The 18077-nt window shown below is 36.7% G+C and overlaps 2 protein-coding genes across 2 annotated transcripts; both read right to left on the bottom strand.

Moving 5' to 3' along the window:
• Positions 1–5860: 5860 nt before the first annotated feature.
• Positions 5861–9833, bottom strand: LOC130736920 (uncharacterized). The gene is made up of 3 exons (XM_057588695.1): positions 9517–9833; positions 9326–9415; positions 5861–6192 (listed from the first exon to the last, which is right to left on the bottom strand). Exons 1-3 carry the CDS (start codon positions 9763–9765, stop codon positions 6112–6114), a joined length of 420 nt encoding a protein of 139 aa, XP_057444678.1. The 5' UTR covers positions 9766–9833; the 3' UTR covers positions 5861–6111.
• A 1417-nt stretch (positions 9834–11250) lies between these two features.
• LOC130736912 (transmembrane emp24 domain-containing protein p24delta5-like) lies at positions 11251–13724 on the bottom strand. Its single transcript, XM_057588686.1, has 4 exons — positions 13396–13724; positions 12182–12397; positions 11873–11949; positions 11251–11629 (listed from the first exon to the last, which is right to left on the bottom strand). Exons 1-4 carry the CDS (start codon positions 13612–13614, stop codon positions 11485–11487), a joined length of 657 nt encoding a protein of 218 aa, XP_057444669.1. The 5' UTR covers positions 13615–13724; the 3' UTR covers positions 11251–11484.
• Positions 13725–18077: the final 4353 nt, after the last annotated feature.

Here is an 18077-nt window from a genome sequence, read left to right as displayed (position 1 = left end):
TTTTAAAAAAAATTAAATTGTTAAGTGTTTATTGTTTTAATTTAATTTAAATCGATAATTGTAATTTTATGTAATCATAAAAACAAAAATATAAAATTAAATAAAAATGTGAAATAAAAAAGTGGTGGGGTAGGGTGAGTGGTGAGTGGTGGGGTAGGGTGTTGAGAGTTATGTAAAACCATTGGAGTGAGTAATTGTTGAGAGAGTGTTGAATTGGAGAGAGAAAATAATGTGGAGTGTTGGGAAGAGAAAAAGTAGGGTAAGAAAAGGGTAAACAAAACATTTTTTTGTTGAAGCATTGCTCCTTGTCTAATAGTTCTCTCTCCTCATTACTCACCCTCTTTCCCAAAACAAACAAAAAAAACTCTCTTTCTCATACACTCTTGCGCTGCTTCATAGCGGGAATTGAGTTTGGTGCCCCACCCCTTAGGCTTTGCACCCCACTTTATTAAATACGGAATTTAAAGTTCCGTATCAATACGGAAAATAAAATTCCGTATCTGTTTTAGTATATGATGAGTGGTTGAAAATGTGACACGCATGCTTAAATACAGTACGGAATTTTAAGTTCCGTATTCAATAGGGAGAATACGGAATTTTAAATTCCGTATTTGATAAAGTGGGGTGTCAAGCCCCATAGGTGGGGTGCCAAACCCAACTCCCCTTCATAGCCATCCCCTTTCTTTCTTTTGTTTCATTGTTCATTTCAGTCTTTCATTTTCTAATTTGAAATAGATCCTGAGGAAACAACATAACACTATGAGAATTTTACAGAGGTCAAAACCATGTCTGTGACCAAATCCAAAACCCCTTCAGTAGAAATTCAAAATCAAAAGGACCAAAATGTTGATGCCCACATGCAACGAAAGGCAAAAGACAATTCAATTGATTGACCCGCTTGAATGAAAGAGAAGCATGAGAAAAAAAGATGTGAGTGATGGAGTTTTTGGAGAGGATGAAACGAATTTGGGGGAAGAAGAAAGAGAAACGGGGGGAAGAGAGAGTTGAACAGAAATAAAAAAAGTGTTGACCAAAAAAAAAAAAGAACAGAAATAAAAAAAGAAATTGTAATGATGAGAGAGAAATGATTTTTTAAATTAAAAGTTGGAAACGTAATTACATAAGTACCCTTCAAATTAAAGTTGGTTTTAGTAAGAGAGTGTTGGGTTTTTTGTCCAATTAAAAATGTGTTGGATGCTAACTTACTCCTACACAAAATAAAGTGGGAGTAAGTTAGATATATATATATATATATATATATATATATATGGGGAATGCTAATGCACACCCACTCTTTTTTTAGAAGGTGTGCATTAGCAACACACACTTTTTTCTTTTGATAAAAAACCTAGCTTTCACTTTTTAAGTTAAGTTACTTTATAAGGATACTAGAGTAATTTTGCAATCTATCCTCTCTCTCCAATCCAAACTTTGCAGAATTCTCTCTCTCCCACTCAACATTTTCCGATGATCTGCACTCTTCCTTCTATTGCAGCACCATCTCTGTCAACCTTCTCCCTTAATTTGAGGAATTTGGATATTGGGTATTTACACATTTGGAAAATTTGGGTATTTACTACTAAAACTACTACTAATTTGAATAATTTGTGTTTTGATTCTTTACTACTAAAACTGGTCCTGGAAGTTGTGGAATCCCTTCTTGTAGTTTTCTGATATAAAGCCAAAAGCTAGCACGTTATCAAATCTTAAACATTTGGCTCTGGTCCTGGCATTATTAAGAAAATATCATGGTTGATTGTTTTATATGAACACAACATTTTCCAAGTACCTTTCCTAAAATTAAAAAATGATGCCTTTATTTGGCTCTGTTGCAGATACCAATCCAAGTTCAGTGGTGTTGTATTATGCATAAACTAGGTACACCTTTTGATTCTATTAAAAATTCAAATATAGAATCACAATCTTCAGTATAGTGACGAAGCTTCCTGCTTTGCTGCTCTCTGAAATTAGTGAGTGCGAGAGGGATTGCGAAATTACAATGAGTAAGAGAGTGGTGATTGGTGAAGCTTCTTGTAGTTTTAGTAGTAAATACCCAATAACTAATACCCAAATTTTCCAAACGGATAAATACCCAATATCCAAAATTACTCAAATCAGGGGAGAAGGATTGGCAGAGATGAAGACGTGATGGAGGTTATGGTGCTGCAATGGAAGGTTGAGTGGGCGAGAGAGTTCTGCAAAGTTTGGATTGGAGAAAGAGTGTAGATTGCAAAATTACTCTGGTGTCCTTATAAAGTAACTTAACTTAAAAAGTGAAAGCTGGGTTTTTTTGTTAAAAGAAAAAGGTGTGTTGCTAATGCACACCTTCTAAAAAAAGAGTGGGTGTGCATTAACATTCCCTTATATATATATATATATATATATATATATAGGTAGCTTAGGGTTTATATATATATATATATATATCCATTACATCTGGATTGAAACTTGAAATGAGCAGAGTCATGGAAATTTAGCTAGTAAAACCAGTCTACAGACAAAAAATTTGCGTACCCAGAGGTCCAGACAAACCAGTTCATAGATCTATTTTGTTTATTTGTAATTTGCAGCCCTCAAACCTCGAAGGTTCAAAAAACAAAACAATGAAGTAAAAGGAATGATACTCGGTTCGTAGATCAAAGAAAGAAGGGAAGAGACTCAAATCCACGAAAGTGATGCCCAAGTCAACCAGATATATCATTTTCATCAGGCTTCAAGCTTACTAAGTGGACGAAAAAACAAAACTAAGTGGAAAGTGGCCATACTATAAACAAAACTTACTACACCAGGAAAATTGTGTCTTCACCAACGCAAGTTGTCATACATAAGTAAGGTGCCGGCTAGGGTGGGGAACTTTCATAATGGTCCACCGGTGGACCACTATTTAAAACCGTCACATCTTCGAATCAAAGAATATTCTACAGATGAATGGTTAGGATTGAAAGGATAATAAAAGGGTAAAAGTGTAATATATTTTTTCCTATTATTAAAAATTAAAAAATAAAACAAATTCCCAACATTTCACGTTCTTCTCCTGAACCTTTCTCTTTTCTCTGCAACAAAGCACCATCACCATCATCATCACACCTTCTTCTCTTCCTCACATGGTAGCCGCCACCACCACGTGCCACACTACCACCCATGGACGAGTACCGCCGCACCACCACCACCCCCCATGGACGACATAAAACAGAGAAGACAGAACCCTAGCCACCGCCCCTTCAACTCTCGATCTCCGGCGAATCACTCAACATTTGGAGAAACCAACACCACCGTTACACTCCCCTCATCATCCGCAACAAAACCCCTCACTCAATTTGCCGTTCCGCCGCCCTCCGCCGTGAGCCGCCGCCGGAGGCGATTTCCGGCGAGCCCGCAGCACAGCCACCATCTTCTCGTTTTTTTCCTTTCTGTGCAGCACCACCACTTCTTCTTCTTCTTCCAACGAGTCTTGCAGCCCCAAACACGCGAGCCACTACGAAGTGCTGCAGAGGAAAGTGAGGCTCTACTCGGATCTGTCCACCTCACAAGCCAGAACGGAGGTTTATAAGGTAAATCGGAGGTTTCCACGGTCAGATAGGAGGTTTCCACGACTAGATCAATTGTTCAAGCACTAGATCGAAGCTTCCGGTAGTAGATAAGTGACATGCAGATTGGAGCTGCACCTCTTCGTCGCCTGTTGTTATTTTTGTTCATCTTCTGTAATAAAAATTAAATCTTTCATCTTTATGTAAATTTTTCGATTTTTGGGTTAGTGAATTAATTGATGATTTTAGTTATGATTTGCTTCTGTTCATCTTCTTCTTCGTTTCTGCTAAAGTTCCATCTTTTTTTGGTTGATTAAGGTGAGAGAGAATATTATTTTGAGGGATCCTAAATGGGTTTCCTAAGTCGATGGCTCTGATTTGGATTGCTACTGTATGTGCAATTTGGTATCACAGAAATAATTCTGTGTTCAGAGGTGAGGTAGTGGAGGTGGACTAAATCTTTGAATCTGGGCAATTCAGGACATGGCTTTGGCTAAGAGCAAAAGTAAGGGGTTTTTCTGGATCTCATTATGAATGGATCTCAAATCCCAACCAATTTGTCGTTCTGCCGCCCTCCGTCGTTCCTCCGCCGTTCTGCCGCCTTCACCTGCTCACTTAGGCATAGTCTCTGGCTTTCTCTGAACAGTAAGTGAGGAATGAGAAAAGAGGGTTTTTTTTACAATTTTATTTTTATTTTTTTATAAATTACTATTATGACCCTTGGTCCACCGGTGGACCATTATGAAAGTTCCCCACCCTAGTCGCCACCCATAAGTAAAGATCTGAAAGGCGAAACTTTAGACTTTCTATGATTTTGTGGTCAAATTCCTATCAACACATCAAAAATCTACATGACTAGTATCCCTACCTAGAGAGAGCAAGTCCAAGAGCTAGATAAATAACACTAAATGGTAAATCTTGTGCTATAAAACTTCTGCTATGCGCGTGAGATCTAGGAGGGCCTGAACTCACTATGAGGATCTAATGTAAACAATCTTATTTTGCAATTAGAGACAGATTCTACGGATCAAACTTATAAGCGCAAAGTCGCATGGCAGCAACTTTACTGATGAGACGAATCTAGTCAAATCACTACAACAGTGTTGATTGAAGAGGAACTATGAACTCCGATGAAAGGGTGGCTGGGAGGAGCTTTAGAGGAAGGAGAAGGAAGAGCCTTGAAGTCGTCCACCGTCGTCAAGTCCAGGAGGGGTCCTTGTAAAGACACTCCTTGAAATGTGTGTACATGTATAATTTTTTGGGTCTAACCTTTTATACGTGGGAGTGTGATGGGGAGATCTCGCGGATTGCAAAAATGTACTGTGGTAAATCTGATTTGTTGGAGCTCCCGTCATCTTCAGAGATCTGAGGGCTGGGACGGCCTCGTGAGTCAGCTTTGGAGTCTTGAGCTCCACACCTACGTCTGTAGTAGATAGAAAGGCTCGTGGGGTGTGATGAGGTGACATAAATGCTTTTGATACATAGGTCCTAACGTGAGTAGTAGTCAAGGGGGATGATCGTATGGGTCCCTTAGGGATGGTCATGACAGAGATGATGTTCGATCAAATTTGGGTCCTGTTATCAAAGATGTTGTTGATGAAAAGTCACTCGGGTCAACCCTCAAAACACTTATCGTTGCGTCGAGACTCGCCCTCAGCTAGATGAATATCAATGACCGGATAAAATTACTTACAATTGAAACCTGTACAGTGATCTCCTCATCATCTCCTCATCATGCTGTTGACGTGCTATTGACGCCCTATGCCAAGTAGTAAAGGTGTCATCTCTTTTCTATCATTTTATAAAAACCAGAAATATTTTGCGTCTCATTTTCTCACATGCATTCCCAAAATTTTCCAACATGTTACGTGCAGGAAAACATGAATATATTTTCCCATGATAAGCGATTGCACGTAAAATATTACGCGAACCGCACTTAGAAAAAAGTTTAAACACTGAAAAGGTTAGTTGTTGGGACAGCGTCCCGAGGTAAAGACTCTTCCACACAACAGAAATACGGCTTGCACAGAAAAAACAAATTAAATGCAAAAATCTCTCTAACAGAAAATTTAGGTTCAATTCATTATTTAAAATTGAAATTGGACTCCTCTAAAGACTTTTTGGTAGAGATTTATGACTATTGTTTAAAAACTTAATGGTTGAGATCCAACCAAGTTAATCATTTATCATAAATGTGCATACACTCACTAGTCACAATCTTTCAACAAATCATGTTTTAATCAAAACTCAAAAGACAAAACTCTTGCCCCAAAATTGAGGAATTTGTTTCCCTCTAAAATGAACCCTAACCCTCCCTTAGAAAAGCTAAATCCTTAAAATTAAATATAAACTTTTTCATTCAGCTTTGTACTATGTTATAACATCTGATGTGTGTGTATCAGTGTATGCTTGTGTAAGTTTCACATATCAGTAGAGGCTTTATGTAATTTATTTATTCAATAGACAAAACTATATAAAATATCTAAAAAATATTTAAACTCTACAAAGTATAAGATGATGAAGTTGTAAAACAGAGAATTGTTATGCCTCAGGAGTCTTTTTGAGCTGTAAGCCTGAAACGCCTTTATTGTTCTCTCAAAGCAGCAGCTATCTTCTTCTGGACGTGCAACACTCCTAGGCGTGGAGACAAACGTGGTAAAGTTTTCTGGAAAACAAGAAAATGCTCACATAAGATGTAGATTTTTCCTCCACTGCTATGAATCTTACATTTTATTATTTATTACATGGTCATGGACACTATAAGAATCCTAGAACTAATGAGTAATGACTCCTAGAACTAATGAGTAATGACTCCGGTTATGGCAGAGCACAACATATAAGCTTGAGCACCATAAACTCGCATCACTGGATTGTAAGCAAGGTCATGGAATAGTAAATTGGGATTACATGCCTCAAGACAAGATGCAAAAAGGACAGAGTCGCAGATAAGAGCAGAGTATAATAAGAAATAAGAATCCAGAAACTAGTAGACTAGGAGGAACAGACTAGCATTAGACAGTTGGACGCAAAAACACGAAACCTTCAAGACAGCATTGGACCAGCATTAACCAAATCCTTTAATGAACTGGCTTTGTTCCAAAGACCTTCAAACATATGGCTGAGTAAAAGCTAAGTGATAAATAATCAGTCTGCTCAATTATATGTGGGAAAATAGAATGTATTTTTAAAATAGTTTTTGGTATGGGATCTTGAATTTCATCCATTTTCCCTTTACTTGTGGCATAATTGAGAAACTCTGTAGCTATTGCAGAAATTTAGCATAAAAGAAGTTATTCTAGGGAAATTTTAGACTTATGCTCTGTCCTTGGAGAATGGCCAGGCTAAATTCCTCACTATAATATCACTGTCAGCACCCCCCCCCCCCCCCCTACTACTTTTAATTTTAGCCAACCTTTTGGATACTTTTGACATTTTCTTTCCCTAGAGCCATCATAGCCCTTGAGCACCATCTTGGACTTGTTACTTAACATTCCCACGGAGACCTGAGATGTAGGCAAGGCCGCAAGCTCAGACCAGACCAGGTTGATGCGAATTGATGAGGTAACCGAACTAAGCAACTTTTTCAATCGATCATCAATATGAACTGGTCTAACTCTGGTGGTCTAATTATTATTATTATTTTGGTAAGGCTTTTGGAGACTAAGAAGTGTTTCTGGATAAATTTGCTTCATGGTTTGCAACTGAAAGTGAGTTGTAGCTGTATTCTTCTCAAATAAAAATGCGCATTAAATATCAAAATTATTTGGTCTGTTATAGTATTGTGGTTATTACAAGATTATTATTGCATGAGATGAGATAAAATCTTGTAAGTTCACCAACACTCCACGAATTTACTTCTCTAGTTTGACAACCTTGGTCACAATTGTGATTGCAACACCATGATATGATACCATGAGAGTTGAGTGAAATGCACCCACACTTTTGTTGTCATACTGATAGGGTGATCCTTAGTTTTTTCATCATGTTCAACAAATGATTTGGTCATCCATAGCCCGCTTCTTATAATCCATTCCTTTCTAATTCTATAACAATGCCCCGGCAGATTTGTTGAGGCTGCCTGTATCCCAGCATGACATTACTGAGATATTTTCTCCCTGAAAATGAATATTGACTGGGCTTTCATCATGTAGAGAGAAATCATTATCTGCATTGACCCGTCAATAGCACATCTGTGATTGGTTGTTCTTTGCATATTTGTCCTATTATTAACAACTTAAATCATCATAGCTTTCCAAGTCCTATATATTCCTCATCAGTTCAATAGGCAAATCCCTAAGCCTTAATCTTTCTCTACGAAATCAAAAACCATAAATTCAAGGGTCTCCAAAGCCATGGCTGTTAAACTACCACCTGAACGAAAGCCTTAAAAGCTTAAATTAGATTCGGTCTTGAATAAAAAGTTAAACACAGAAACCAATATGTTCAACTACAGCACCTTGTGACTTTGAAACTCCATACTATTCAATCACAGTTCAATTTAAACCTAAACAAGCTACCCCTACTTACACTCTTTGAAGTCTACGGCTCAGAGTCATATTGTTTCCCTGTCTTTCCTCCCCTGTTATCATGTTCTGCACTTAAAACCCACCCTTAAAAGTCAAATCGAGGCTAAAATTAACCATGTCTTATCTGACACTCGAAATGCTTTGATCAAGTAGAGCTCATTATCTACAGCTTTTACACAAGTTATCACTTTGACTCTCTTCATAACTTTGCAGTAATATTCTTTGCGTTCAGAACCTTAGACTCATGCATTCTTTGTGTCACTAATTCACACAGCCAACCTTAAAGAGATGAATCTTGATAACAAGGAGTTTTAAGTTCTGGAATTAAACAATGATTCTCTAGCTACATGAAACTCACTGTTCCATGAGATACATTAATTTCAGATTCAGTAATTATAAATATTGCCGTTCCTCAGTATATAGAGCTGAAATGGTTTAAGTAAATAGTAATGAGTTTAGCTATTGACATTCTTATCATAGTCATGGAATAAAGTGTATAAATTTTACTGAATACATCTGAAGTTTCAATTTCAATTACAGTTTGTATTGGTTCTGTATTAAGTACTAGTTATAAAACTGTTATTTAATCTAGAGTCTAGACTATTCAAATTTATTTCATATGCCCACAGTTCAGTATCTCCCTGCACAGTGGACAACAGCACCATGATACGACAGAATCACACAACAAATGCTATAGATGACATAAATCTAAACATAGAACAAAATCAGATGAAATGCCAGTGTAACATCTAAACACCCAATAATTAGGAACAAAATGATGCAAAAAACAAAACACCAATATTAACGGAAAACTGGAATAATGAAGAAGTGCAACAGCCAAAACATGGCAGAATGATAAAAATAGGCTTAATATAGAGTCAAGCAACAACACTAACAAATTAACAAAATATATAGCTTCAATTAAACCATGACTAACATGAGGAATTATAAGCTTTTCTACAGTGTTCAACAACAATTTGAGTTCAAACTAGAAGACTATATTATAATAAAGGGTTAAAGGTAAAATTAGTCCCTGATTTTGTAACTGAGTTTAATTTTAGTCCCTCCGGCGGAAAAATAACATTTCGTGGCGGTCAAAAACTGCCAATAAACATTATTTTGACGGCCACTAAACTGTCATTTTTTCTGCCGAGGGACTAAAATCAAAATCAGGGACTAACTTAACCATTAACCCTATAATAAATTTCTATATTAATGAAGTATGCATGTCCTAATTTGAACAAGAATGAAAAATGGAGAGAAGAACCAGACCTCAGTGCCATCAGAGAGAACTTTAGCCAGCACAGGTATCTCATATTGATAAGCACTTTCCCATTCAGGATTGCTAGTTATATCCCGTACCTGACAAAAAACAAAACCCAACAACATTCAATTGAAAACCTCACACTCAATGTCATACACAGAAACAGAGACACACAGAGAGAGAGAGTGTGTGTGTGTGCCTGGAGATGAACGTCGGTGAGGGAATCAGGGCCAGAAAGCAAGAACGCTGCATGAAGCTTCTCTTTGAGGCCATCGCACAAACAGCAACCGGGTTTGGAGTAAAGGATGAGCTTTCTAGAAGGTTCCGATGAACAAGAGAGAGTTCTGAATCTAAAAGTGCTGTGTCTGGTTAGCGGCGAAATAGAGGAGGAGGGTCGCGCTGCGGCGAACACTGCCACCGCCCTTGCTGCAGTAACAACCGCCACCATTCTTCGAACTGATGACCACTCCAGCCACCGTGGGTGTGGGTGTTAGCTGGTGCTATTTTTTTCTCTCTTGGTTTTTATGGGCTGAAAAATGCTCATTGATCAAGCCCAGTCCATTTTCTTTTTCTGTTTTGGACCGGATTGTGGTCTTTTTCTTTTTTTTTTGAAATGGGATTGAGGTCATGACTCATGAAAAAATATCTTGGATGGTTCATGGTTTTTACTTTTTGCTTTTTTGGAGTTTAATATTAATATGAAATGTTAAAATTAATGTATATAGATTTAACAAGAATGATAACTAGAAACCACTTTTATGGTGACACCAGCGACATGTGAAATTTGTGATATTTTAACTCTTTGAGGAGGTGAAAAACTGCCACAAATTACATGTGTCGCTTGTGTTGTTATAAAAAGTGGTGTTCACCAATCACGACAGTACAGTTAAATACTATCTGATTCTATAATGCGGTTTAAACACATGAATTTCACTTTAAAACTTTGTCAATTCACTATTTGGCATGACATGACTTTGGCTTTGGCTTTAACCTATTCACCATTTGAACTTTTTTAAAGTTAAGTCCTCAAATTCTATTAAGTGAAGCAGGAAGAGTGCATAAGTCATTTGTCAAGAAATTTTTGGGACCAACTAAGTCCTCTTTAACCCAAACATTATAAGGAGTCGTTAGGCCAATGTTGGCATATACCAATATTGGCATATAAGCAGTCGTTTTATTGCACTCCTCTTCACATGGACCAATTGACAAGTAGTGAAATAAGAAGATAACACCTTAAAATCCTAGACAACTACATGGGAAAAAGAATTAGATGTGCGCATAAAATTCTAGGCCTGGAAAAGAGATAGACAATCTGTCTCAAAAACAATCTTCACAAGGCATAACTCATGACATGAACGAATAGCCCATCAATTTAGTTTCTTATCACAAATAGTGATTAGAATTTAATCAATTCTTTCCTCACTAGGAAAAAAGTTACACTTCTTTTAAGCTTATTCAGAATAAAATGAAAAACCGCTTAACAGTAATAAATTATACATTGTATCTGAAGTTAGGTTAATTATTGGTAGACCACTTCAGCATCTATGACATCCAAATATTAATGAGAGAAAAAGACGAGTAAAGAGATAAGTGATAGATATAATATATTAAAATGAGAAAGATAGAGAGAAAACATGGGTATATGTGGGGATGTTTTTAGTATTGGTAGTTCATATATCAGAACTCCTGAAGTTATGGCTCATATTGTCAAAAAAAGAAAAAAAGTTCAGGCTCATAAACATATAAGGAAATCCATGGCAGTATTTATATTCTTGAAATATAATACAAATTTCTTTTTATTAATAATTTTCAAGTGCTGCTCACAAACATTTTCCTAATTTTAGCCAGTCCTTCTTCAAGACAGGGCATATCAGTTTGCAGTCATAGGAGATCATTTGCATCAAACATTTTGAATTGTCTTGGATTTTCTGAGTGACATGATGAAGGGTTTCATAGATAAATTAGAGGAGATGCTCAACATTATCGTTTGCTTTGACTCTATGAAAGTAACTAAACTCGTCAATTCTGCATATATGTTAAGGGGTAACCCCCTAGCCCCCAATGATACATGAAAATTTCCACAAGAAAAACTATACAATATTGGACTCATTCTTGACTCTTAAAAGCTTGAGAAAAAATTGATGTTGGTTTCGTTTCGACACCATATCTATATGAGCTTCTTCTTCTGAAAGTATCGCTTCAGATACCATAGCTGCAACCCTGAAACCGAAATGCAGAGGCCAAGAGACATTATACTGAACCAAGCAACTCTAGCATTTGTTGTTTCACTAACTTCCCTCATCTCCTCTTCCCTGTAGCAATGTCCAAGAAAATAAAGTTAATTAAATGCACTAATCAAGCATGGTGAATAATTTTAAGTTATTTAGTAGGAGTCATGTTTTCTAGCCCACCCATCACCATCATTGATACTTAGTAAAGAACTTAGAAGTATTATATACACTTCATAAAGACCTCTCAACACAAAGATTGCATCCTAATTAAAAAGAGCTGATTAACTGAAATCGAACATCACAAAGAATATAAGACTGACTGACCTAGTCTTCAAGTATATTAGATTATCACGGATGGCTTCCACAGCTCCTTCAAGTTTCCTGAGCTCAAGTTCAACACCCTAAAAATTAAACAAATGGACATAATTAATATGGCATTAAACACTGGAATTACTAAGCGCATGTTTATACACGGTGGGGAAAACCAGTAAGCCAAAACCACGGTGTACATAAACAACTTCCCTTAGATTTTGTGGCTGTCCACCATGATTTTCCACCGTATATCCAAACATTTACTAAGTTGCATATTATCACATTGGCCTTGAAAGAGAACGAACGAAATTTAATTAATACCTCTAGCTTTTCTTTTTTTGCAACAGAGTCCCAATCTTTGGCAGAGATTCCAGTTTTCCATTCAAGACTGAGTATGGTACCTCCTGCAGCTTCTTGATGTTTGCCATCAATCCAAAAGCACGCCATGTAGTTCCCACTCTCAGTTGCTGTGAATGCAAACTGACCTTGGGTAACATTTTCATTGTGGTGAAGATTATTTCCATAAGGAGATGTCACCTGCGGGGAAAAAAAAGCAGGCAATATAAAATGCAGTTGGTCAAAATGAATATTATCATACTTGTACACTGAGGTGCGAAATTGGAGATCAAGAACAAGGAAATTAATTTCCATACTGACAAATTCAATCACAAGTAATAAAGTCACACATTAAGTTTCAAAAAAAATAATAATAAAGTCACACATTAATTAAGAAAGACAATATGAGTTAGTGCATGTTTCCTTGTACAGTTGATTCTAAAGCCATAATCGATTATGAGAAGAAGCTTTTCTAATGACCTTCTGGGTTCCAATTTCAAAATTGTTAATGAGAAAAGAGAAGTTAACCCAAACATTCTATTAAAGACTTATGCTACGTTTGGAATAACTGATTTTAGTTTATCATTTAGCATAGACACTTATGAAAGTGTGTTTATGATCTAGCTATCAACTTTGTTGAGCTTACTTTCATAAGCGTTAAGCATTTAAATTTACCTATAAGCTATTTTGACCTTATTTCAATAAGTTTCTCAAACAAACTTATGAATGAAAGCTTACGACATAAACACTTATTGCTATAAGCACTTAATAAAAATGTTACAAAATGTGCCCTTAGTTGTCTTGGGTTAAGATGTGATGTAAAGTCCACTATTATAATCTTAACTTCAAAGCTAAATAGCTCATTGATAGAGTTCTACCCTCACTCCCCTCAAATAAGCAATTTAGTACCAAATTTGTTAAGGATCTACAAGCAGGCATGTTAGTAGCAACAAATCAGAGACAGGAAATTCAATGGTGAAGCAAATTAAAAATAAACAGGTATTCTCCCATTCATCATTGACCCATTATTTTTTTCCTTCTCTCTATTTTCCCTCACCTTCCATATCTTGAAATCAATTTCACAGCCAATTCCCCATATTAAGCAGAAAGTTTAAACATTTTACAAAATATTCAAATATAGAAATATTAAAACAAGTGGCTAATGAATATAGATCAATAAGCTGAATCAGGAAACATACCTTGGCAGAAACAGTGGGAAGCTGGTGACCCTTAATTTCATCATCAGCTACAACATAGTAATCGGCTAAAACAACGATGTGTGTCTGGATTTCCTCCGACACGCACTTAGTTCCTGAACTGGGAAGGGTTAACCAAACAGCCTCAGTTGAATGGAGCACAAAAGTGGTGTAGCAGAAGAACAAGAGAAGAGTGATTCGGGTTCTCAAGTCCTTCGCCATTACCAAAGGTTGACCTTCGAGTTAGATTCAGATACTCGAAAACTACTCACGAGGCTGCTCAGATCTGATGAATTTGTCAATTACTAGCGACAGAAAGAAGAGACGGTAAGGATGAGTATAATTAATTAAAGCTATGTAGATTGATGAAACATAATGGAGCGGAACGGAGCGGAATATAATGAAATGGAATGAAGCGGAGTGAATGGAAAAAAAATCTCATCTCATCGTTTGGGGTCTTTTATGATGGAGTAGAACAAAGTTACCACTTCATTATTTGGATGATGGACGGAACGAAATGAGTTATACTCTCTCGTCCTCATTTATAAGTCACTTTTATCTAATTTTCTAGGATTAAGAAAAGAAGTTGTTAGTATTAAATTTGTAAAAAGTTTTATTGAGTTTCCTAGATTACCCATTAGCTTCTCTCTCCAAATTAATTTCTTTTCAAAACTACATTACCTCTTTCATATTAAATATGGGGTAAGTTTGAAAAAAATGTATTAAATGCTTCATTGGTATTATAAAGTGACTTATATATTGGGACTAAAAAAACTCTAAAAAAGTGACTTATATATAAGGATGGAGTGAGTAACTTTTTATTTCTATATTACCCTTACTTCAAAATAAAAGATCATCTTTAAACTACTTAAATAATTAAGAAAATAATTATCCTTGCTGAAATCTCACTCGAATTAGTTTATATTCTCACCATCTATCTACATTAAAACATATAATATGTCAATTCTTTTTATGAAATATACTGAATAAAAGAACACTATCAATTAAAGCAAAATTAAAAAAAAAATAAAGCAAAATAAGGCTGTTACAAGAACAAGACCAACACAGCAAAGGCAAGGAGGCATCCAAATGTACTCTCGAATGCCACACCAACAACAATGCATTCCAAGGCCAAAGAAAGAAAACAATCATGACAATGGAACACAGCAGAACCAACAAGCTATGTACCCAGCCAGGGAGCCCATGACACAAACATGCCTAAGAACTCAAACAACCAGCAATCAGCACAATCTGCAACGCTGAGAGCCTGAGACAATGCACACAAGAGGGTTCCTTTTACTAGATATGTTACGTCCTTTTGCTAAATATCCAACTACAATAGTAATGTCGTAAATCTACTTTCGACTAATTTATTGAACACTAACCAGGCATTTATAAGAAAAAAATTAACAAATCAATTAACACAAAACATGTGAAGAAGAAAGCAAATGAAGAGAAGCAACTTTCAAAAATCGGCAATTCGGGCAGTAGATTGGTGTTAATGTGAGGGCGAAGAGGTAAATTTATAATTTAAATACTTCAACAAATTTTGCTCCATCCCATTCCTCCCAAATTTGGGGGGAGAAAAAATGAGGGAAATGAGTGGTATGTGATGGAATGTGTACCACTGGGTTTCGTTCCACTCCATCCAATTTTAAATAAACCAACAATGGACCTCTTCCTCCTTCCCTTCCCTTCCGCTCCACTCCATCCCCCTCCATCAATCCAAACGAAGCCTAACTATTACCAATGACATTAGAGTCGCAAAGGTGAAGGTCTCGGATTCGAACTCAGAAAAGTGATTGATTTACTAATATTTTTAACAACTAACATACATTTGCCTATAAAAAAAACCAATGACATGAGATCTTTAGATCTTACTAAAAGTTAAGATCTATCTCAACAACTTTTAAAAGTAAGACTTTTTTTTTTTTGCTTCATATAAAAGTGAGATGTTAAATAAAATAATATTTGTTTCTCTTATTATCGGAATCAATAATTAAATTTAATTTAATATCACATGAAAATAAATACTATAAATATATTAGGTATTGTGGGTCCAATTAAAAGTAAAGTAAGATTTCGAATGTGCATCGGAATCTTATGAGTGACTTAAAAAAGAAGAAACTATAAAATACATCTTTATACAACTATTTACCAACAATATAAGCATAATCAAGTCTACTAGGGTTCTTCACTCACAAACAACCTTGAAACACAAACACATTACATCAATCAATCAACTCAATCTTCCTTCGAGACACCCCATCAATCGATCTCAGAGTTCAAACATCTTAAGTAACAAGTCTACCCAGCAACTATGCTTATCTCAACCAAAGCTCTGATACCACAAATGTAATGCCCCGATTACTCAACCGAGGATCACATTAATGGCCCGACAAGTCTAGGCACTAGTTCAGAATTTTTTCTCCGAAAACGTTATTATAATGCCCGATTTCTCGAGGGCAACTTTAGTATCTGGATTGGGCGAGGCCTAGGGGTCCCCGCCCAGGGATGCTTGCCTCAGGGCGGCACGCAAGCCAGGGAGTTGGGCCTCCCCCGAGAGGCCCAACTAGCCCACTAAGGATAGCTAGGGACGCTAGGCCCAACCCCCAGCCTATAAATAGGGGCGGTTACCAATTGTAATGGACTCTTAGCTCATTTGTGAAATAACAAACTTGAAATTCAGTTACATTCTCTCTCTAAGCGGTTACAGGCACTCTCTCTCTCTCTCAAGATTCTCACACTACAATCCCTTCACTCTAGGTAGTGCACCTCATCTCTATGTTCTTGGATAGAACATTTGGCGCCGTCTGTGGGGATCGGTAGATTTCGATTCCTGAACTACGTGGATTTCAAGTTTAACACATCATATAGAAATACTTGCAGGTTTTGTAATTCCCTTTGGTGGTGTCGCTTTGGCTTTCTAAAATATGTACTCTTTTTCCTTCTCTAGGTTTTTCCCAAGGGGGTTTTCCTGGTAAGGTTTTAATGAGACATATTTTATTAAGTTGTGCCTCCATTGGGCGGGGGGTCTTTAGGTTCTGAGATATTTCTGCTCCATTACTTCTTCTTCTTCTTCTTTTTCACTCTTCCTCTTTGTATTGGGTTGAAGTACCCCTCGTACTTCATTCAATATATTTTCTTTGCTTATAAAAAAAAATATAGAAATACTTGCATATCAAGTTTTAACCAACAAACATCATATAAACAAGTATCATATAGCACAATCACATGCAGACAAGTCTAGACCGAGTGCCCTTACCTTAGAAAATTAAACGCTTTCATAAAAGCTAAGCTTCAAAATCCTAGCCTCCGCTTCCAAAACTTAAGAATCTTCTCACACTCAAAAAAAATACTCAAGAATTTTCACCAAAAACAAATGATACAAAACAATAGTGTATGCCAATGTTTCTTTTGTAACCTCTCTTGTTTATGCTCCTATATGCTCTTGTATCGAAGCAATACACATTGCTGCCTCATGTAGACCTCCAATTCAAAGCTTAAGTATGAAGGAAAACCACCAGAATGTGGCACGTCCAATTTTGAAGAAAGGATGAGCTGGAATACTAAGACATTAGGCTTGCTTTGTCATGGTTTAAAAAGCTATTGGTGAAAGAAGCAACGAGCAAGGTGTTGAGCATGCAGCCAGTGGCAGATTTACTGCCTGGCCAGCTTGGGCACATGGCCAAGCTCCATGGCCAAAAAAATATTTTTTATTTGGGTCGTAGGGCCCTTTTGAGCAAAAAGTTTTTGGGCAAAAAAATAAGGGCCATGGGAAAACACTGATTCAACGCTCCTCTCTCTCTCTCTCACCGTTGAGGCTTCTTTGAGCGTGTTTGGTTCCACATCTCCTGTAAGACCCAGGATTTTATAATTAAATAAATAAATAATTTCCAGCTCACGCATAGGATTCTGTGTAAGCGTGAGAGGAACTTGACTTTCGTTTGATGGTTGGATTAATATTATGAAGAAGAAAGTTCAGGAAATGACTAAGAATAGTACTATAGTCGCTATAGTTTATAGCATGAGTTTTATTCACTTCCGCCTTAGGGCGAAAACGTTAGTACAGGGCTAATCTGCTCTTAAAATAAGGGCCATGGGATAACTTGATATTATGTGCTCAAAGTTTTGAGCTTTTTGTAAAACTGTCCAAATAACTTGATTTCTTTGTCTAAACTTATTCCCTGCATGCCCAAGAGCATGTTTAGCGGATTACAATTCACCGAATCTCGTCGAATCGCCGCAGAACTTCGATTCTGCTCTGCTCAAAAACCCATTTTTATGCTGAGGTTCCGCTTTTTGAATAAAAAACTCTCGACTGAGCTTAGCGTCAGTAGTATTAGTTATCATAAACGTCGTGGATATCGACCTCATCCAATTTATTTTTGAAATTCTGATTTTGAGTTTCCGAGCTAAAACTCTTGACCAAAATACCCCTGTTCTAGTTTTCGATCCGATAATTTTTATGAGAGTTTCCCTGGCCTAGATATCGCCTAAGAATACCTAGGAATTATATTAGATCGAAGAAAAAGTTCGGAAACCCTATTTTTGAGAGTGGTCGAAACTTGTGTGTTAGGGTACTGTGTCCAAAAATATTTGTTGGGTCGGTAAGACCTAAACCATTGCGTAGCTCTTTCAATTGTCGAAATTTTGGCGTTGGTTTCGTGTCATTCCGAGTTCTG

This window comes from Lotus japonicus, chromosome 1 (genome assembly GCF_012489685.1).
Source record: "Lotus japonicus ecotype B-129 chromosome 1, LjGifu_v1.2".
Taxonomy (NCBI): Eukaryota; Viridiplantae; Streptophyta; class Magnoliopsida; order Fabales; family Fabaceae; genus Lotus; species Lotus japonicus.
The sequence above is the reverse complement of the archived record's forward strand: the minus strand, read 5'-3'. Positions and strand labels throughout refer to the sequence as shown.